Source organism: Sorex araneus, chromosome X (assembly GCF_027595985.1).
Source record: "Sorex araneus isolate mSorAra2 chromosome X, mSorAra2.pri, whole genome shotgun sequence".
NCBI lineage: Eukaryota > Metazoa > Chordata > Mammalia > Eulipotyphla > Soricidae > Sorex > Sorex araneus.
Window position 1 is genome coordinate 337551044 of NC_073313.1, and position 23530 is coordinate 337574573.

At 48.7% G+C, this 23530-nt stretch overlaps 1 protein-coding gene across 1 annotated transcript in view; it reads right to left on the bottom strand.

Moving 5' to 3' along the window:
• The window catches only part of PXDN (peroxidasin), an 88286-nt gene extending 65107 nt beyond the window's left edge, over positions 1 to 23179 (bottom strand). Inside the window, exon 1 of the mRNA XM_004619985.3 lies at positions 22860 to 23179. Coding sequence (XP_004620042.2) covers positions 22860 to 23041 — 182 coding nt within the window. The 5' untranslated portion in view covers positions 23042 to 23179. The remainder of the gene's footprint in view (positions 1 to 22859) is intronic.
• Positions 23180 to 23530: the final 351 nt, after the last annotated feature.

Genomic DNA, 23530 nt, shown 5'->3' on the forward strand with positions numbered 1-23530 from the left:
TTGATGAACAGACAAAAATGAAATAAATAATAAAGCCTACACCAAGGACACTGTGAGCTAAGAATTAGGTTGACCTGAAGGAAAGGGGCGTGAGGAGACAGAAAACAGTGGAGGTGGGTGGAGGAAGGAAGGACTGGCAAAGATACTGGGAGTGAGCAAGGGTGACTTCACGGGAAACTGAAGACCAAATCATCAAACATTCCTAAACAAGGATAACCAGCTGCCATGCGTGTGCAACAGGCTGCATGGGCACTCACTGTACCTCCTACCAGGCCCAAGTGTGGAAGAGAAGCCAGCAAGCATGCCTCCACAGCTCACAGCCACAGCTGCAGGATGCAGGGAGTCATGCTAGACAAGGAATAAATCACTGAGATCAGAAGTGGGCACATCCTACAGGACATACAGATATGGAGGGAATAACAGTTTGCAAGCTCCAGGGAACACGTCCACTCACTGCCACCTGGGGACGGTCTGACTCAAATCAACTATTTATAGACCTCACACATGCAAACAGAGGATGGAGAAGGGGAAACACTGGCAGGATATCAAATAACACAAAGAAATTATTGTTAAACTCAAATACATTACATTTTTTCTTAACTTTTTATTTTATTTATTTTCGAGTGTTGGGCCACACGGGGCTGTGCTCAGGGATTAATCCTGGCAGACTGAGCCTATGTGGTGCTGGGGATTGAGCCAGGTCAGCCATGTGTAAGGCAAATGCCCTACCCTCTGTATTATCACTATTTTCATTTTCTCCCTCCTTCTTCCCTCTGTTGTTATTATGGTCATTATAATAACCAGAGTCTCCTGTTCCTACGCCTGGCTGTCTTCACCAGGGTCCCTTGGAGGGAGATGGGTTGAGTTTCCCTTTCCACCCTGAGCAGAGCTCCTGCAGCTGAAGACCTCCAGAACGCAGCCACAGTCATGCTCAAGGCCACTCTCCACATGCTCGGACGAGCCTCACGCACGAAGGAACCAGCAGAGGAATCCAGGTGTGTAGGACCCGGGGCTGAGATCTCCAAGCCTGCTCGGATCAGGACTGGGTCTCCTCCACCCAGAATCCCCATTTACCAGTAGCTTGGCAGTCACAGCCACAAACCACACCCTCACCCCCCACCCCCACAGTGTAGTCAGTGTAATCCCATCAACGGCCAACATCCAGAGACTATATATAAAACAAAGCTCCCGGAAACAGGCAGCCACAGTCATGGCAGCGCGACCTCTTATAGAACCTGGCAAGCTACCGAGAGTATCCTACCTGCACAGCAGAGCCTGGCTAGCTCCCCATGGCATATTCGGTATGCCAAAACAGTAACAATGATGGGTCTTATTTCCCTGACTCTTAAAGAGCCTCCAATGAGGCACCGCCTGGGAAGAATGAGTAAAGAGAGGCTGCTAAAATCTCAGGGCTAGGATGAATGGAGACGTTACTGGTGCCCACTCGAGCAAATCGATGAACAATGGGATGAGAGTGATAGTGATACAGTGAATAAGGAGGAGTTGCATGCACACCTAGCTGTGGTGCTGGCACATTCTTAGCCAGGTGCATGCCACAGATCACACATCAGGTTGGGGTGCTTGAGCACCTGGAGGCAATGCTCACAGTGGTTTGCATGCCTTTCCTGGCAATGTGCACATACCTGCATCACCAGAGCTGGCCCTCTGAGTTGAGGAACACATGTTCTGGTTGTGATACTCACCAGGGATCAGAGTGGTGCTCACACATATGTTCGCCAGGGTTACATTTCCTGTATATGATGGTCCCACATCTTTCAACTTGTAGGGCATGTCTGGCTTGCACCCCTTTTTGGTGATGATTACACACCCCTGGCTGCAGTGCACTGGAAATCACTCACAATGCCAGGGATCACCAATGGCAGAGCTGCCAGGCTCACAGAGCAGAGGCGCCCAAATAAGCTTTTCATACAAGGGACATCAGGTGTTTGAATTCATAACCAACACACTTGCAAAGCAGATAAGTCCCTATGTTAACTCCGACAAGCATCGTATTGAGTTTTTTTTGAAAAATGTTTTCTCTTTTAGATATAAAAACTTTAGGCATAATTAGTAATTATTGGTGCTCAATATCAATGTTCAAGGTTGATAGCTTATTAACTCATGTTCATCAGATGTTTCGCTTTATAAATAACCTGTTATCTGCCATATTCCAAATGGATCTGCCCAGGAGGCCTGGAGGCCCCTCCCTGTGATTCTCGGTGACTTGACTCAGGGCAAGTTACCACTTAACCTCGGGGGTGACATTCTGTGGCGCTCCAGGGTTGCACCTGGCAGTGCTGGGGAAGAAACTGGAGTCAGATCTGGTGTTGGCTGCATTCCAGGCAAGCACCTTATCTCTCCACTCCCTCTCTTTCTCCTTAAACCCTTAAACCCCATTCCCTGTACACAGATGGTGAACATACAGCTTTCATTCTAAAAATACTCTGTCATGAACTATCTCTGGTGTTCACACATTCTGCTGTGAACATTGGTATTAACATCTGATTATCACCTATTCCCAGCACCAAGCACTCAGCTCTCTGCAAATAAATCACCCTCTATGAAACTAATGTGTGTGTGTGTGTGTGTGTGTGTGTGTGTGTGTGTGTGTGTGTGTGTGTACTGGGCCTTATATGCAAAACAAGTGCCACATCTCTCTCCCTAACTCGTCCTTTATTTACTCACACCATTCAAAGGTTTCCTGCTACAGTCTCAGGCTTCTGGCCTGAAGTTAAGGGGCCTCCCAAATTGGGAAAGTCTCATTTCCAAAATCTTTCCACTTCTCCCCAGAGAGCCTAGAACCAACAACATGCTCCCAATTGTTTCCCTTAATTTCCAGTGTCTTATATTATATAGTACAGTACCCATAGCTAGTAGGTAGTTGTACTACGCTTGATAAATCCAAATCAACTCATCCTTCAATATCCAAATAAAAATAGCCTAGACTGAGAGGCACAGGAAAGGGGAAGGTCATTGAAATCAGGCGCACAAGAGGGCCAGGGATAAAACTTAAAGGTGGAATCCACGCCTATAGCATGTGCAAGGCCCTGGATTTAATCCCTAATATTATAGGGCCCCCTGAGCAGCACCAAGTATAGCCCTAAAAACTGCCGGTGGTGGTCCTTATTTTAGACCAGGGGTTCAAGAAAGTGGAGAGACACTTGGAGAGTCGTAGTAGTGCCGATGGCCTCACAGTATATACATAAGCTAAATGGAAACTTCTACACAAGACCAGAATATCCTGTCAGTTATAAATCAGTACAGCTATAAAACAAAATTAAGCACATCAGATTTAAACTTAGTGTATGTATCTATCAACCAATATGAAGTATCACAGAGTAAAAAAAATCTAAGCTCCAAAAGCCTGTAGACTATCTGATATGGGGCCCTGGATTCTTCAGTCTACTAATAGTTAATGTTGACCCACCATAGTGATCCACTCAACTGACACTAAGGGACAGTTGTACAGATTATTCTCCAACACTAATCTATTTCACTAACCTGCTGTACTTACGGTACAAGTCTTCTACACTAGCCAACTATACCATTCTACCATATAATTATTATATTGATCTATGGCAATAACTGACTAAGCTAATCTACTACACTAATCTACCATATTAACTTCCTATAATCATATACTATACATTTTTTTAAATTTTCTTTTGTTTTGGGCCACAGAGGCAGTGCTCAGGGTTTACTCCCAGTTCTGTGCTCAGGGTCCTTCCTAGGGGTGCTTCAGGGACCACATGGCGTTCCTGAGATCGAACTTGGATCAGCCATGTACAAAGCAAGTGACCCACACACTGGGCTATAGCAGCCACATTAATTTGTTCACTTTTTACACTAACTAACCATAACTAGCTGTGATATAGTGATTTATAATGTAAAACAACAACAACACGTATTTGCAGGACTAGAGAAAAACCGCCAAGGGCTAGAGCACATGGCTGGCATGCGTGAGGCTCTGAGTTAGGTGTCAGTCACAGCATGGACCCCTGAGCACAACCAGGTATGTCCCTGGGGGTCCCCAGCACTACTGGTTCTAAGCAGCACTGCACCGCCAAGTCTAAGCACTGAGTAAATCAGGCTTGCACAGCCAGACCAAGTATCAGTAAGAGTGACCCTGGTGCTCCCTGAGCACTCCTGGGAAGACTTCCCAAATAAGTAAAATAATAAATTAAGGGCCAGGAGGGTGGCTCTAAGGACTAATGTGCATGTTATGTAGGTGGGACCCCCAGGTTCCATCCCCAAACCGGTATAATCCACAAACACTGCCGTGTGTGGCTAGACAATAGAGATCTAGATGAATGATTTAAGAGAAATCTGTCAGGGCACACAGCTTACCTGAATTTGATCCCTGGCACCACACACAAGTCCCCCACGAGCCACCAGGAGTGATTCTGATTGCAGAGCCAGGAGTAAGCCCTGAGCACAGAGGGGTGTGGCCCCCAAACAGAAAGCAAAAAGTAAAACAAAACAATCTGTGTTTGATCTTTATCTGATTTCTGGCACAGAGCTCCTGGCATTCCTTGGAATTCCCAAGTGAAGGGTGTGAGCCAAAAGTCTTCTGGTATGCAATTGAGGTGACCTTTGGATCCCAGCTAAGGAAGCAGGCACATGGACCGGCATTTTCTCTGGGTGAAAGAAGGGGACACTGGTGCCATCCCCTGACCTCTGGCGAGGGACACGGGGCTGGTAAGTGAATGGTTAAATGACAAACTTGATCCAAAAGGTCTGACTCGGAACTTCAGAGTGGGGGGCAGGGAGCACTGGGGAGGGCTGCACCCACAGAAAGCACGGATACACCCCCCTTCTCAAGACACCCTGCCTGTATCTCTTGCATGCTTTTACTTCCATCCCTCCGCCCCCTCTGCTCTTCTTATGTGAAACCTGTCATTTAATTAAAATACTGCTGAGTTCTGTGATAAGCTCTCAAAAGTTGGCCCAGTCCCAAGAGGCGCTCATAGCCGTGAATCTATTATTTTCACCTGTGTCAGAGTGACCAGGATTTTGTGATTGGCATCTGAAGTGTCAGTGAGTATGAGTTTGGTGCGAAGTCACAGGGTCTGACTCTACTCCAGGTAGTGTCAGAATTGAGTTAGACTGCAGAAAACTCAACTGGTGCCCATAAACTGGTCAGTGGTGTAAGGAAATCACATATAAACATGAACATAGGAACTAGTATGAGTTATTATTAGCCTGTAGTAATTATTATTACCACTATAATAATCACTGCATTATCCTACTCTACTAATCTACCGTGCCTTCAGACCTCAAAGCCCAGTCCACTTCCTGCTGAACTACTTTGCTCTATGATCTTCTATACTAATCTGTTCCGTTAACCCTCTTTGCTAACTCATCCCACTGACCGACCGCACTAATTACACCAATCTTCTACACTAACCTACTACATTGATCCATAGCACTAACCTACTATGGAACCTATGTTAACTTAAACAAAACACCACCAGTGTCTGGAGGAAAAGAAGAAAGTTTCCTTTGTGTAATTTAAGTTGAGGGCTGCCAGAGGAAAGAACTAACAGAGTTCCCCCTCTCCCACAGAAGGGTGGGTCCAATGTATACATAGTTGATTGTTTTTTTTTAAGTGAGACAAAATAGTTTTTATTGAAAGAAATTTAAAGACATAAGGAGAGAGAGAGAGAGAGAGAGAGAGAGAGAGAGAGAGAGAGAGAGAGAGAGAGAGGTGTTCAAGAGAGAACAAGGGCTTCTCAAGAGCAGAAAAAAGCGGTCCAACATATACAGTTCGGACAGCCCAGGTTATTCTCAGTAAAAGGAAAGACTTATTTTTTTCCTATTTATTACATTAAATCAACTGTTTAAAATAACAAAGCTTTTAATCTTTTATGGGCATGTCATAATTCCTTAGTAAAGCTAAGTACTAAGTACCAGACTAGTATCAGCTAAACTGAAAAAGAAACATCTAGAGATCATTATCTCTGAGGTAGGAACTGTGCTAGATGTGAAAGAAGTGCCAATTCGAAAGTAGCAACCATCAAGTCTGGGCTGACTATTCACACCTGCTCATGAAGGCCACTGTGCCCTGGTGGCATTGGGGTAGTAGCCTTGGAGGGAAGATCCACATATGGGTTGGGGCCTCAGGACCTTTTACAGCCTCAAAGAGGGTTTTCTGTTTCTGTTTAACCCAAAAACCTCTGCAAAGGCACCTCCATACCTGTCACACTAACCTAAACTAGCCTACTGCACTGAACTTACAGTCACCCATACCAACCTCCCACTGCTTTGTTGCACTAATCCACACCCACTCCCATCGCACCAATCTCGCCAAACGCCATGGGGGCATTATCGGAGCTGCCTGTCCAGGTAAAAATATCTCTGCTGGCACAGTGAAGCTGCTACTGGTTGTCTTGTCCTGCCCTATGCAGGACCAGCTCTGAAGGCCACACAGCAGACACCTAGGCCATGGCCTGAGAACAGAAGCCAGAGGAAGGAGCTGAGACCAACAGGGCAGCCACAGGGCTCAGAGGGGTGGCAGTGAGGGCTGGGCAGGGACCAGTGGGGGCCAGCTGGGCTCAGGCAGCTCACTGCTTCCCTTTAAGCTTCCGCCCACATAGCAGGAGCATCCAGGATGGCAGCCGCCTCACCTGCATCCCCTCAAGATCCTGGAGAGACAAGCCGGAACAGAGAAAACACAAAGGGTGGAGCTGAGCCCGCCCAAAGAGGAGAAGTGGGCAGGGGCCTCGGGCCAGGGTTGGGGTGCTCTTTGGCCCCTGTGGGGTCAGGACCTTAAGAAGCCCCAAGTCAGGTCCATCCAGGTGGGCTACCAGTATAGTGCCAGTGGAGTACCAGAATAGTACCACTGGAGTACTATTCTGTGACCCACACTGATCAAGCATCCTTATCACAAAGCACAGGTCTAGCCGCTCATTCACACCCCTGACCTGCCCCCACCAAAAACCCCCGACATCAGGAGGAATCCGATGAAGCACACAGGCGGGAGGAAGTGAGCAAGCCCGCCAGGGCTGTGTCGAGTTCCAAGCAGGGTTTGCCGGCCGCCTGCTCCCAGTACCCTGGCAGCTTACGAACACTGCTCACCTGGCCGGGTCTCACCTTGACGTGGAGCTCAGTGAAGCAGTCACATAGAACATGGCATATGGGGGTGAGCAGGGGAGAAACCCACCCACCCAATCTGGGCCAGGAAGAATGAGGGCAGCAGATATAAAACAGAAAGTGGGGTGCAGGTGAGAGGGTTCGACAACTCAGCCACACAACAATGAGCAAACAGTTGACCAGAAAAGGAAAAAGACTTTTTCCCCCCCTGAAGGATTATAGCTGGTGGGGTGATGAGTAATTCTCTTTTATTTAATGCACTTAACATTTTCTCAGGGCTGGCGGTACAGTCCTGCATTTGCTTCACATGTATGACTCTGGATTTACCTGAGCCCTAAGAAAAAAGCGCCAATTAAATGTTTTTTTTTAATTTTAATGAAAAAAATAACCTAAAGATTTTTTTCCCTTTATAAAAGTTTGGCAGATGTTGCCCAGGTGCTGCCCTGAGATGCAGGCAGGTGCGTGTTTGTCAGTGTGCAGATCGTTACAACATGCCAGTCGACCAAGAGCTTACATTCGGTAGACTGGGAACACTTGTAAAGGTGATTAGAGGCTGCCCCAAAAGCCTCCGTCCCTCTCGGAGAGTCCAGTAAGCTACCAAGAGTATCCCGCCTGCACAGCAGAGCCTGGCAAGCTACCCATAGCTTACTCACTATGCCAAAAACAGTAACAACGATGGTCCGCATTCTCCTGACCCAGAAAGAGCCCCCAATATGCCATCGGGCTACACTAGCACGCAACAGGGACTAATGGAGACATTACTGGCGCCACTCGAGCAAATAGATGAATAACAGGATGACAGTGATACAGTGATCAAAGTTTGGCAATAACATAATCAGCTGTCTTTCGAGATTATTTTGGATTCAAGGGATAAAAATTCACTCAACAGTTTGAAGTCCTCAACAGGAAGAGACTCCCTGGACGTCCTAAGTCTCCCTAAGTGTCCACATCCCACCCAGCAGTATAGCTCGCTGTCAGCTCACTCTGCGTCCCAGGACTCCAGCAGCACCGAGACCTTTGCTTCCTTCCTGGGTCCTAGTTCAAGTTCCCCAGAGGCAGTTTAAAAGAAACTGGCTGTCTTTGTCTTTAGTAGGCACCCACCTCTCTCCACCCACAGGCACTGCAGCCACTGACGGGACCTTCCAGAAACACAATTCACAGGAGGGAGAGGAAGGAGAAAGGGTTGGCAAGTTCAAAATCCGCAGGGTGGGCCAGGAGGCTGGATACCCAGGGAAGGGTCACTCAATGTCCAGGAGATTGTCCACATGGGACCTCAGCCTTCAAACCTCAGCCCTTCATCTGACTGGATAAATCCCACCCTTGTTACGGAGCACAATCTGCTTTTCAGAAAGGCTCCCCACTTATTTTTTTTATAAAGGCTCCCCACTTAAAGGTAATCTCCTTCAAACTAACACCCTCCCCAGAAACTTCTAGGAAGAATATTTGTGCAACTATCTGGGTACTGTAGGCCGGCCAAGTGGACACATGAAATGAAGCATCATATAGGCTCACACGTGCCCGTGTAGCCTCGTTGTCACAGTGACCGAGCAGGTTAATTTAAATGGCTCCTGCTGAAACAGGGCAAGCTCTTTGAGTTCAGCGAAATAAATGGATAAATTATGTTTTCACGCTGGGCAAGTATCCAACAATGCATTTAGCCTTGGAGGAGCCTTTTTCTGATTCTTGGGAGGATTCCCTGACTCCTGTGTTTAGCCACCTTTTTCAAAGTGCTTCTGCACAAGAGCCCCACAGAAAAGACGTGAGTGATTAAACTCTCACCGTGTCCAAGGAACCTACCTAGCAAGTATCAGGTGCTGGAGAGAAGCCAGGCAGACAGAAAGCAATGCCCCAAGGCACAAATCAAGTCCAACAAGTCACTGGCATCAGACTCAACAAAAACAGATTGGTTTTTGCTTGTGATTTTCCTAAACATCTGAAATCAGGTTCACAGGCTTTAATGATGTCCACAGAGGAAATGAGTCATAAATCAGAATCAACCAATTCATAGTCAATAATCATTCGCCATGCCTTAGAGGCTTCTGAGTGGATCCATCCACATGCAGGAGTTAGGAACCACACAAGAAAGGCAAACATGCTTGTTGCTCAGTGAGAATATATTTTCAGAGAGTTGAATGAGATGAAAGTTGCATCAAATAAGAAAATATGAAAGGGCTAAAAAAAAACACAGGAAGGGGAGGCAGATTATCATTCCAAAAGAGCATACCATGGCTGGAATGGAAATTTGAGAACAGTTTCAAGAAAGGCTTCTGAGAAATATGACCGAAAAGGGAAGAATGTGAAGGGAAGCAAAATAAAGCTCAGCCCAGGCTGTTTTTCCCAAGCTTTTCATGTGGACTCACACACTTCCTAAGTGCAGTCCCACCTGATGTACCCCAGGCTTCTTTCCTTTGGACAGAGTTCTCTTAGTCCTGGTGGTGTCACTCCTTCCCCAGTAAGAGAATGAGGAGCACAAATGCAGACCTGTCACAGGTAATGAACATTCAATCTCCAGCAATGGACCTTAGCTCCCAGGATACTTGAACTAAGAAAGAACTAAAGAAAATAAGAGGGGATGGGGCCGGAGCGATAGCACAGCGGGTAGGGCATTTGCCTTGCACGTGGCCGACCTGGGTTCAATCCCGGCACCCCACATGAACCCTCAGACCGCCAGGAGTAATTCCTGTGTGCAGAGCCAGGAGTAACCCCTGAGCATTGCTGGGTGTGACCCAAAAAGAAAAAAAAATTTAGAAGTGAGCTGAACTTCATTTTATTTTATTTTTGCTTTTTGGGTCACACCTGGCTATGCACAGGGGTCACTCCTGGCTCATACACTCAGGAATTACTCCTGGCCGCACTCGGGGGACCATATGGGATGCTGGGATTTGAACCAGGTTGGCTGCATGCAAGGCAAACACCCTACCCGCTGTGCTATTGCTCCAGCCCCAAGGGAACTGAATTTTAAAGTCAAGGCATTACAAATATTGTTAAACAGACACCTGACTCCACAGAAATAAGTCTCTCTACAGCGATGTCCTTTCCGCAGCCCTGTGGCAAGACTTTGAGTTCTATTTCTAAAGTGTTGGGACGAAGGCAGGAGCAGGCAAAATGCAACAATGCAGAAGAAGTACACTGACTTCGCCAGAGTGTACCCACAGCCTGTCCCTCCTGGACAGTGAGCATCCAGCAGCAGAGGCCGGATGTCTACATGAGTACTTGATCCTTAGGAGCCCAGTAACAAGGTGGGGAGGACAGACAGTTCCACAGATGGATAAATGAATGAAAAAATGATTGGATGTGTTTGTGGGTAATGGAAAATTATGGATGGATGCGTGCGTGCATGGATAGACAGAGAGGAGAGCAGGTAGAGGGGTAGGTAGGGGAATGGATGAATGGATAGATGGATGGGCTGATAAACACCCAAGCAGATTACACAACAGTAAACCACTCTCACAAGGAAACAAAAGTGCTCACAATCAATATTTAGCCTCCTGTTGCCATGCCAACAAAAATATTCCACTGTCTCAGTCAGTAACAATGTGTCCATTCTAATTATTTTTAAAAACTAAAGTGCTGCTCCTTTGGCTATAGATTTTTAAGAAATATTGTTTCACTCCAGGAAGCAACAGGTCTAATCTGGTTTCTCCTTCCTCCGAGGAAGTTGTGACGAGAAAGAGGAGCATAAATGCAGTGAGAACTGCAGAAAAGCACAGCCCTTGTTCCAGGAGTGAAGCGCACACTCACCCACCTTTTGTGGACAAGGTCATGTTTCTTTCCACAACATTTCTGAAGATTGATCTCTCCTGCCTTGAGAGCTGTCCTTATTTTCACAGTGTTCCCCCAGAGGACAAAAGATTTAGACCTGATCATGGCCACAGCAAACTCCTTCTCATTTCTGTCCAGGTCAGCCTAATGTATTACCCTCCACAAATTCCCACTGTGGAGGTCAGATGCCACCCCTATGAAAGTTAGTATATCCTTAGACATATTCACAAGTCCACCATCAGCCCCCATGGTGTTTTTGTGGTGGATTCTCTATAAACTCAGAGAAGTAAAGGGTCTGGATCATGAGGTACATACACAGGACCGGCAATGTTTTACCCTCGTGCTCTAGATCTTGTACTATAAACCAACTTTTCTCCATCTCTTGCTGCATTTTTGAAATCTCTTCTTTTTTGGTGATGACTTTTGCCTAAAATAGTACCCTACACAGTGGTCAAGTACTAGAATCCCTAAGGGCAAGAAAGCCATAAAGTGAATCCTGGAGCACACAGGGGTGTTCCAGAAGCTTCCTTCAAACCTAAATCATATGGTCTGGGCCTTGAGCTCCAAGTTGCTGAACTAAACTATGCATCAAAGAAGGTGCCTATAAGGTCACCAATTAGAGGGTCAATGCAAATGTGACTGGAAGCTCACGGGGATGGAACCCTGTATTTTCCCCAGGGAGATAGTGCAGTAGTTTGATCTATTTTTTGCAATGATGTTATAGATACTCAGGGGCCAGAAGGATGAGTATCTACTGTGAGCATCACCTCGAGTACCAAAAGGTAGGCCCTGAATTGGGTGATCTTGCTAGGTGCTCAAGCCGTGATTTTTCTTCTGTGGGCACACTGAACTCAAACTATTGGAAAAGTGGCAATAAGCAAAACGCAGATACTACACAAGCATATATGTGGTGATCTGATATCTGGATATGAGAGAGGTACCCGACAGACTCCGCCCCTTGGGGAAGTCATTGCCCTTCCTCAGTGAGAAGTGCACACAATATGCCAACCAGAGTTCTTGGTGCAAACCACAGCTTAGCAAAAGCTTTAGCTGTCCCCTAAAGTCATGGAGACAAATAATCAAAAATATCAACAAAGTTGCATTGGGGACAGAATGTTTCTAGAAAATAGACACGGTCACTGTCATCCTGTTGCTCATTGATCTGCTCAAGTGGGCACCAAGAATCGAATATGCCATGGGTAGCTTGCCAGGTTCTGCTGTGCAGGTGGGATACTCTTGATAGCTTGCTGGGCTCTCTGAGAGGGATGGAGGAATCGGACCCGGGTTGGCCAGGTGCGAGGCAAACACCCTACCTGCTATGCTATAGCTCCAAGAAAGCAGTAATTTTAAAAATTACCCTGCAGAAGAATTTGACAATTCCAAACAGCATTATGTATGTCCTTGTTAACAAAAATGGTGAATACAAAAAGGGGTTATATATAAATTTTCTTTCCATGACAGAGCCTGGCAAGCTACCCATGGCATATTCTATATGCCAAAAAACAGTAACAAGCCTTACAATGGAGACTTTACTGGTGCCTGCTCGAGCAAATCGATGAACAACAGGATGACAGGGCTACAGTGCAGTGAATGTATTAAAAAAAAAAACATATTTTTTTGCGAAGCAAAACGTATTTTATTTAGAGGTGTTTTGAAAAGGAGAAGGATGAGAAAGTGAGAGAGAGTGGAGAGTAATGTGCTTATGAGAGAACCCAGTCTTATCCAAGGGTGGGGAGAGCCCCTACACACACCCCAGCATCAGACACAAAAGCATCAAAGCATGCATCTCAAGAGTCGAGATGCAGTTGACACATGTGCTCGGGTGCCACATGTGCTCAGCCACGTGGGCACAAGCAGCACATGGGCTCAGGTAGGATATATGCAAAACTGTCTGTAAATGTTAGATGTTAATGTGTAAAAATATGTAAACCTTAAGAATAAATAGAACCCATGATGGTACAGACCCTCTATTATTGCAAATGCATAGCCGCAATGCAATCACTAGACTTAAAAGTGTGTAGTATGTTGGGCCAGGAGAGAGTGCAGGAGTTAAGGCACTTGCACTACACATGGCCAAGCCTGGTTTGATCTCCAGTACCACATATGGTCCTCTGAGCACCCACAGGAGTTGAGCTCAAAGCAGAGAGGCAACAATAAGCCCTAAGCACTGCTGGGTGTCATGGCCCCACAACAAAAGACAAAATAAGAATGTGCAATGTGCACTATGAGCAAATGGACATCAGTCACGACATGACCCAATTTTTAGAGATGGACGAATGGCTAGACATATGGATGTACCTGTGGACATACAGACATTCATGTTCTGTGTACATATGCACAAACAAAAACGTTTTTGCTGTGTGGTAGCTGAGAGACAAGTCTACCAGATTAAGTTTCCTCCAGTGGTAGGCATATGAGTAATCTGTTTTGTTCTCCTTTTCTGTATTTTCACATTTTTCTCTCATGAACATGTACAACGTGCATAAAATATTTTTAACGTCGTACAAGAAAAATAAATAAGATGGTGCAACAAAGTGGGTAAGAGGGTAGGTTTCATAACCCCTGAGCTATAGCTCAGGGACAAGAGTCCCTGGCCCTGTGGTCAGCAGGAAAGTCTGATCTCACACAGCTGTGCACCTACCCCAGCCCTCACGCTTGAGGGTAGGCGCAGGGACACACTGAGGGGAGCCGAGACCAAGGAGGGCACAGGAGCGAATTTCCGAAGACTTTACAAATGTGTACACGATTAGAATTACAGGAAGTAAACAGGAAGGCTGGTGGCCAGTGCCAACCCACAGGAGCACGCACGCTCCTGGTCCCGACCCCTGCTGGGCAAGCAGGCGGTCAGAGAGGCAGGATTTCCATGCCTAGAAAGAACACGGGTGATGAGGCTGAAGTCGAGAAGCCAAGCTGAAGACACAGAATCGCTCCCAGTTTTTCTCCCTCTTGTCTTCATCCATCACCTCAACACAAGGGACTAGTTAAAAACACAAACGCTGAAGAGATTAAAGGGGCTGGCTTTGCCTGTACTAGATGGTCCTCTGAGCACCACCAGGAATGACCTCCGAGCATAGAGTGAGGAATAGCTCCTGAGCACTGCTGGATGTGGTCTAAATATTTCCTCCACCGAAATGAAACAAACAAACAAACAAAACCCACAAATGGTGATGCAGGAAAAAAATGCACGTGTCTTTCTGGTCACATGAAGAGTTCACACCCTGCAGAGCAGGGCTTCTGAAAGTTTCCTGCTTGTGATCCCTTTTCACCCAAGAGAGGGAGCATGAGCAAGCACTGCCGGGCACATCCTTCAATTCATTATGCACTTGAGTTTGAATTGGTTCTTGGTCGTGGCGCTTTCAGAATCCTTGCCTGGCTGCCAAAGTTTTCATGACTCTCACACTCAGTTACAAGCTAAGAGTCTGGGCTGCCAGGAAGGGCACTGGAGAAGGAGAGCAGCGGGAGGGAGTCTGAAGAGCCAGTACCACAATCAGGCTCAAGTGAAGTCCCACATAGAATAACAGATGGGGAAGATGCTTAAGATTCACCCCCTGCCCCCATGCACGCGATCACCCAGGTGGCACTGCCCCAGGTCCATGTATCCAGGTTGGTACGTGGCACCTGTACCAGCTACACTGTCTAAGCAGCAGTCAGGGTCTCCCATGTGCAGTGTGGTGCCCCCCAGCCTTCCTAGGGACATTCTCCAGCTTTCTCGTCCCTGGCAGGATGGAGGGACAAGGGCTGTGGGTGACAGGTCAACCTGGTTCTACAGGTAGAAAAGAGAGAACAGTTTGAGGAAAAGGCAGGACCTTCTGTGTTCTGAGGGAGCAGCTCCTCTGAAAATTGGGCACCACCCCCCCACACACACACACTGCCCACCCCAGCCCTGCTGCCAACACCTCTGATCCTGCTGGTCTGCTGATCCTGCTTGAGAGGAATCCCTGGGTGGGCACATCTGGATTCTGGACTAGTGAGGCAATGACTCAAAGTGTATTAATCTATCAGATTTATGAACACTTTTTTTTTCCTTTCATTTTTCCCTTTTTTCCTTTCATCCTTTCAGGGATGTTGGGGGATTGTTTGGGGCCACTAGCACCAGAGCTTGGGGCTTCCTCCTGATTCTGTGGGATCACTCTTAGCAGTGTTTGGGGGATGTTATGCTGTGGTGCCAGGAATGGAACCAGGGTCAGTCACATGCAAGGCAAGCACCTAAGCCCTTGTGCTATCTCTTTGGTCAGAAGACTCTTTAGTATAGCAGCTCACATTGAATTATCCTAACAATGTTCTAAGGGCAAGAGAAACACAGTGGGATAGACTGAAAAGACTATTTTCTTTTTTTTTTTTTTCTGTTTGGGTATGTGAACTCAAATCGAAATTCTTTGGCTAATAATTTGAATGGTTTCTTAGTTCTTACACCTTGTTGAGAAAAAATATTAAACTTTTTAAAACCTTGACTCAAGGAGTCAATGCTTTGGTTCTTAATCAATATTAAATATGAAATTTAAAAGACTATACACCCATTGTTAGTCTCCTGAAATAAACAAAAAGATGCCAAGATATAAAAATCATAAAGGAACTGATTTCTAGCTTGCTCGGGAGACAATATGGAATGCTGGGGATAAAACCCAAGTTGGCTGCATGCAAGGCGCACGTATCACTCTGGTCCCCAAGGGATACATACATGCTTTGCATGCAGGAGCCCAGATACAATCCCCAGTACCAATCTGTCCCCTAACTATCCTCACGAGTGACCTCCAAGTACTGAACTGGCACTTGCCCAAGTACCATGGGTGTGATTCCCCAAACCAAAACAAGACAGAAAACTATTTTCAAGATATAACTGTTCATCAGTCAACAGGAGATGATGCCTGAGAAGCCAAAAGTGAAAGCCAACAGCACTCACTGGTCACTGCCAAAGAGAGAAGGTGATTGATACTGGGGCTTGGAGAGACTGGCTTGGCTACAGGGCTAAAGAAAGAAATCCAAACTTGCAAAACATGCAGCATTCATCACAAAATAATGGGGGAGCAAACCAGGAAGGGAAATCCAAAGGGAGAAAAGAGGTAACAGAGATATAAGCAGAAAGCAACAGAAAAATGAATGAGGGAGGAAAAACAAAATCAATGCAGAGAAATGAGTGAAAGATAAAAAAAATTTTAAAGAATCAAAGCAGAAAAATGAATGAGAGAGAAAAAACAATCAATGAATCAAAAGTTGATGTTTGCAAATATAACAGAATGTCCCCTCTGTGAGGGAACACACAGTTTTAGTATCAGCAACAAAATAAATGACATCATGGCAGACCCCAGATTATCAGGCGGGTGTTGAGAAACACAGCATATCCAATAACTACTTAACCATGGAAGAGCTCCTAGGAAGACACAGTCTACCAGAGCTCATTCAGGAAGAAAGTCACCCCGGATAGCCCTTACTTATGGAAGAAATTGAAACTGCAGTTCAAAATCTTCCTACAAAGGCCATCCTACGCTTGGGTAGCCTCATCAGGAAATTCTAAACACTGAAAGGAGAATTATAGTCATTTCCACCCACAGTCTCCCCTAGCACTGAAACCAGTGGAGTGCTCAGTTCATTCTATGAGGCAAGATTTACCCAATATTCCAAAACAAAGACACTCCAGGAAAGAGAAACAAAGGGCTGGCACCCCTCCAGACACAAACACACAGCAATGTGACAGGAGGGAGGGGCATCAGGGAAGAAGTATTATGACCAAGGATGAAAGGGAACACTTGGCGGAGAGGGGGAGGCTTGTTCCATACCTTGAGTTTGATGGCTGCACAGGAATGTCAGCCTAGCGAGAACTGACACGGGAAACATGAGCAAAGTGTTTAACATTTAATTTTTTTTTAATAAGGTTATTTTTTGGTAAGTGAAAGTTCATCCACATAACATCCAAATAAGGAAACAGTCTTTAGTTAAATTTCTACTCCAGGTGACTGTAGAATAAAAGAGATGACCCCCATCAGTGTCTCCCAATCTTTGAGCTCCTTGGAGTGGACAATGAACAATGAATGACTCAGCATCTTGCTCACAGAGATAGTTCCCTGCCCTGAGTTCTCAGAGGGGCTGGGCACAGCCCCCTCCCCCCATCTAACACAGCAATCAGATCTAGAGCAAATCGCCACTACACAGTAAATACTAAGAGAAAAAGATAAGGAGTATCTGGGGCAGACAGAGGCGGGGCCATCACTCTCCAGACAAGATTTGCCAGAGACAACATTTGAGGCCAGCGTCTTCCATATCTCTACCTCACAGAGTTCTTAGAATAAAGGAGAATGAAGCAATGGTCCTAGTAGTAGAGGAACTGATTGGCAAGTTAGTTAGGGTAACCAAGCTTGTATTCATGCTAGGAAAATAACTAAGAACCAGCCCATGAAACAGCTGCTAACGTCTTACTAAATGTTCTTGCCAGTTTCAAGTCAGTCTTTTAAGAATAATCATTTGATCTATGGAATTGATCCCTGATGTTTGAGGTATCTGAAGAGAAACCAAAGGACTTCAGAGGAAAATAGTATGATCTCTATTTTTCATAATTAACTGAGAGTACAGAGGCTAAGTCACTTATACATGGCCAACTCTAGTTCAATCCCCAGTACCGGATATGATACCCCAAGCATAGACAGGCATGATCCCTAAGCACAGAGCCAGGGATAAGCCCTGAATATCATCAGGTGTGGACCAATAACAAAGCAACAAAAAAATAACTTTCCAATGAAGAAAATTTACTGGGATAACCAATTTAGAAAGATGTCAAGCTGTCTGTGATTTTAAAGACCAGTAAGGCATTACAGATGACAGCTAAGTCACCCACTGACATCTCTATGCTAGTTTTTCTCCTAACAGTGGATTTGATCCCCAGCACCACGGAGTTTCTTAAGCACCTCCAGGAGTCACTTCTGAGTACTGCCGGCAATTATCCACACTCCACTTCCCCCCACCCCACTCCCCATAAAAAAGAAAACCAAGGAGTCAGGATGCTTCCTTCACCTCTACTGACCTCTGTAAATATCTGACCCAAGGGCACTGAAGGACTTCCCTTCCTGAGAGCTAAGGGTCTCCTGGAGGCTCAGTCAGGAGTGAGGGAGCACCCAGTGAGCCACAATGACAGGAGGAAAAGGGAGGACCACCAAGGGTAGGAGAGTCCTCCCAGCACCTCTGCCGCTGACCTAGTCTCCTGAACCCAGCTCACACGGTTAAGACTCTCCCTGAGGCCACTTAGAACAGCTGATCTCTGCAAGGTGCTGTTGGTGGGAAAAATCATTCTCCAGAGTTCTATTTGGGGGGGGGGGAGGTTCTGCTGGAGGATGCTGAGTGGGAGGAAGTTGAGACTCAGGAGTTTGTCTCTTGGGGATCAAGAGAAGCAAAGTGGGAAGACCCTGTTATCCATGAGTCCCAATGCACAAAGGAGCCTGTTGGGGACTCCCAGTAATGGGGAAGGGGTGGGCAAGGCGGGGGGGGGGGGGGAATGACACTGAGCAACTCTATCAAGCAAGACATAGGTCAAATGATAGAGTCTCCATTGCACATGTCAGAAGAGCACAGTGCTCACAACACACCCCACCTGGCTACCTGCACCCTATGCTCAGTCTCACTGTTGCCCTGTGAGGGTCTTTCTCTCTAGCACCCTGAACAAATGATATTCCATAAGCAAGAACCAGACCCAAACCCAACAGGTCCAAACACACAGTAGGTGCTTAGGACGTTGAGAAGGGGAGAGAGCTGGCTGTCAAGTCCACTGTGTCCCCAGAGGAGGAGCCCCAGGAAAAAGACACTTTCCCCGACCCTGTGTATCCTGGGGCCTGTCTCTGGGTCTCTGCTGGATCCCGGCCCCGCCCAGATCACGCTGGTCCACACCAGAAGCCTCCCTGGCACCAGGTTTCCTGTCCCTTGGACAGCAGGCAGGGATAATGAAAGCACAGTCTGGCAGAGCTCTGCAGCTCCGGGATGCCTGGAGGGGTGGAGCTGGGAACTGAAGAGCTGATTCCCCGGGCCTCGTGGTGAGGCCATAAGGAAATCGGGGAAATAAGGGGGTGCAGGGAGGCAAAGGCCTGCAAGCTCACAGCCAGAGCCCCAGGACAGGATTCCTGATAAGCAATGTTGGCTTTTGCTGTGATGGTGCTGATTCTGGGGATCAAATCCAGGTACGCACACATGCAAGGCATGGGCTTTACCAGGGAGAGACCCGCATGGCTTTGATAGCCTGTTTATTTATTTAATTCATTTTCTTCGTTTGGAGTGGGCCATACTCACTGTACTCAGCGCTTATTCCTGGCTCCACATTCCTGACAGGAACCCTGGGACCATATGTGCTGGGGACCAAACTCAAGTCAGCCACACACAAGGAAAAGTGCCTACTCACTGTACTAGCCCTCTGGCCCCCAGGCAAAAGACCTCACCCAGCACCAGGGGACAGAAGACCTTTTTTGTTCTACCCCATCGCTATTTTACAAGATTGGGAGACAAAGCTCTTGTAAAAGACAAAGACTCAGAGAACAGGAAAGGAGCAGGAAAGGAGCAGAGAGGAAGAATGTCAAGCTTAATCTTTCAATACTAGCTGTTTAATTATGGTGGCAAACATTCACTGCAGTGATGAGGAGCATGTTACCTTAAAGTATAAACACGTTTTTTGCAAAGTCTTCCGAGTTACACCCAAGGATGAGCGAGTGGGCTTCTAGAAAGCTATGGAACACAGGCCACCAAGCAGAGCCTGAAGGCTCTAATTCACTGGATGGCCAGTGCTGGTGACTCAAGGCACCATTTGAGACTCTCAAGTTGGCAGGGCATAAGGGTCAAAGAAGCCCTGAGTCACAAGGAGGTCTCAGGCCAGGATTTTCTAAACGGAAATCAGTTCTACATTAATCCTGTCTGGAACATTCTACTAAAATGTGGTGAGGGAGCATTGGAGCCATAGTACAGCGGGTAAGGAACTGGCCTTGTACATAGCCAACCTGGGTTCAATTCTGGCACCCTATATGGTCCCCCTAACCCTGGCAGGAGTGATTCCTCAGCACTGAGCCAGGACTCAGCCCTTAGCTCCACCAGTTGTGGCCCAAAACCATAAAAAACAAAAAAAAGTGAATAAAATTTGGTGAGGGTAGAGGAGTGACAAGGGCCACACTTGATACTCAGCATCACTCCCATCGGTGCTCAGGGGGACCACGGGATGCCAGGGATCTAACTGAAGTCAGCTGCATGCAAGGCAAGTGACTGAACCCCTGAATCTCTAGCTCCCAACATGCTGTATTTCTAGGTGACTGCAATTCAGTCTTAATCAGGGGTGTTGGGAGAGGGGAAGGAGAGAGGAGGTTTGAAAGCAAACCTTGATCTGGTAGTTGCATGGGTCAACTAACATTGGAGTGAGGTTCCTTATTCTACATCTTTGCTGTCTCCAAGTTCTACCAAATATGCATATGTAGGGATGCTCAGAGATCACTACTGACAGTGCTCTGGGAACCACAAGTGGTGCCTGGATCCAACCAGGAGTTGGATCTTGTAAGAGGCAAGAGCCCTAACCCACACACCTGCTGTGCTCAGGGCTTACACCTCACTCTGTGCTTGGTGAAGGAGCACTAGAGACCATATGGAGTGCTGGGGATCGAACCCAGGTGGACCACACGCAAGGCTCTCAACCACTGTACAGACCCATATACAGATGTTTCTAAATAATAATAAAAAAAAAACTAGGGGATTTTTTAGGTAGTCCAGGGGTTATGGTGCTTGCCTTGCATGCTGCCAACCTGGGTTTGATTCCGCAGCACTGCTGTTAGTCTCCCAGCACTCCCCTGGGAGTACCTCTGACCACAGAGCCAGAAGAGTTCCTAAAGGTTGCAGATGTGACTCAATGCTGCACCCTCCCTCCTAAAACGACATAAAAAAAAAAAAAAGAGAGAGAGAGAGAAAGGAACAGAGACCTGGGAAGTCAACTCAAACTGAAACTTTCTGAGTTTGTAGAGAGACTCCCTTTAACCAAGTCATGGCATAAAAAACCAACCAGACTGGCCCCTGAGGCACTGGAGCTCCCGCACAAGTCTCCCCTCTTCCCCTGCACAAACCCCCCATGGACAGGAACTTTGGTGTTTCCCCCCAAACTGTCCCCATCGCTGATGCCTCTCTGCAGAGCCCTGTGTCCCGAGTGTGGGGGAGATGTGGTCCCTGATTCCCTTCCCTAATTCCCTTCCCTCGCTTGGGAAGATTGAGAAATCTTCCCAAGTGAGAATCTATTTCCCAGGTCTCAGTCTACACTCCGAGTACCTGCCAGGCATTGCCTGTGGATCCTCACACCAACATCTGCGAGTGCTGCACAGGAATGTGGCAGCGGGAGAACCTAAAACACCCTGGAAGCTCGTCTTTCAAAATATTCCTGGAAGCTCCCGCTGCAGTGAAAGTTTAAGGAGTAAGTTTGCGACCAGTGATGCCTCCTGAGAGTCTTGCCAGGGGTTGGTTGCTTTCCGGCGGCCTCCATCCTGCCTGTCTTCTGCGCAAGACCTCACCCAGCATCCCGGGGACAGAGAACCTTTTTTGTTCCACCACGTCGCTATTTTACAAGATTGGGAAACAAAGCCCTTGAACGGAGCTTAGATATCCGCCAGATGTGGGGGTGGGGGCAAGGCTTCAGGTTCCAAGTTTTTTCCACTGACTCACTAATCAATTATCCGTATCCAGAAAACCCTTCCTCCGGCTTTCTGAAAGACCCCGGAGAGTTGGGCCGTCCTGGGAGCCGGCCCGTTCCTCCCGGAGGGAGCCCCGCACTACCCGCGCCCCCGAGGAAGCTCTGGCCGAACCCCTTCGACCGCTTGCAGCCCTGGTCAACCCGGGAGTTTGGTTTTCAACGGAAGAACCCTGGCCGCCCACTTCCTGAATCGTTCCCTCAAAACTTTACAACTTTCGCAGGCTCTTCGGCGGCCCAGAAAAGTGAAAACTATTCTTGGCATTCAGAAGGGCAGCTGGAGGACGTTGAATTAGCGCCGGCGCACGCCGGCGGCCCAGATTTTGAACAATTTCTAAATCAAAGTTGCACCGCAACAGCGAGCTAGAGGAAGGGGCACTCGCCACCTAGGGCTTGGGGACCAGGTGGGGCCGAGAACGCGATACTTTGTAGCAACTTGGGATGCCGCAAGTCTGGCTCCCAGGCCGCGGGCGCGTCCGGGGGCGCCGCTCCGCCTCGGCTCCCGCCCGATCCGGGATGCCCGAGCTGCAGCTATAATTCGGAAACCCGCACCCCAGTTTTCAGCCCGTCCCGGCGAGGGGAAAGCCCTCGAACCGTGCGCCCGCGGACTGGCAACTCCGTCGCGCGAGCGTCGGCGGTACAGACGCGGGCGGGGAGTTGGGGGGTGGGTGGGCGCTGGGGAGGGTCACCAAGGGTCCTCGAGTGAGGCCCTAGGTGCCGGGACACTGGAGCATAGAACTGGAGGAGGAGGGGAAACAGGAACGAGGGTCGAAGGAAGAGGACGAGGGGGAAGAAAGGCGGGGAGAGGGAAAGGAGGGGGAGGAGAGGGAGTAGGGCTGGGCGGGGAGAGGGATGCGGAGAACCGGCCGGGTAGAGGAGGGGCTGCCCCGCGCCGGGACAGGAGAGCGGGCAAAGAGGCTGGGGGAGGAGGAAAAGGAAGGGGAAGGGGAAGGGAGCGAACTGTTGGGCGACCCGGCTGAGATTCGGAGGGAAGCCGGCCAGAGGATCGCGGAGTTTCCCCTGGCTCCTCCTCAAACTTCCCGGTCCGGCCGGGCACTCCGGGCTCCGAACAAAGGCGGCTTCGGAGGCCGCGCGCCCAGCGCTCAGTCCCGACCTCCGCGCCCCTGCTGGCCAGGGCGGACAAAGGCCCGGCCCCGCTCGCCCCGACGTCGGGATTCTCCCCCCTGCTAGTCCTGGCATCCATCGTCTTTCACAGCGTGTCCCCTGATCTGCCCTCTCCCCAGCCTCCCCGCAGCCCCTGCAGCCCCGTCCACAGTGCCCCTCTCCGGACCCGTCCTGCACAACCCCGGGACCGCGCACTCACAGGATGGAGGTCTGCGGCGCCACGGCGGGCACGGCCTCCAGCAAGAGATGCATGCAGCGCACCGTGGTTCGGAAGCACAGGCAGCGGCTCGGACAGCCAGCGCCGGGTTTCGGGGACACCACGGCCAGCGTCCCCCAGCCGCAGCACAGCACGAGAGCCAGCAGGCAGCGGCACGAGGCCATGGCCGACGGCGCGGACCGACGCGGGGACCACACGCACCGACCGCGCGCCGAGAGCCCGGGGCGACTGAGGCCGGCAGCCCGGCGGCAGCCCACGTCCCAGCTGTGTGCGGGGGGCGGGGGGCGCCAGCTGTGCACATGCGCGCGGCTCCTCCTTCGCCACCCCACCTCCCCCCACCTCCCCCCACCTCCCCGAGGGCCGGGGCGGGGCGAGCACCTCCAGCCGGGGCGTCGGTTCGGTGGCGCCCGGCTCCCTGCCGCTCTCCCGCCAGCTCGGCCCTGCAGCGGGCGGGGTTCCTTGGGGGCGGAGACGAGGATGGGGACCCAGGGGCAACCCCAGCTCTGGACTCAGAACCCGGCTCCTCCGCTCTGCCTCTCTTAGGTGAGGTTTCCACACGTGTGCAGCAGGGGGGTTACGGTTTTATAAAACACTTTTGCAATGCTCATAGTGTCCCGAGCACACACAGTTTACACTCTCTTTCTGTCTGTGTC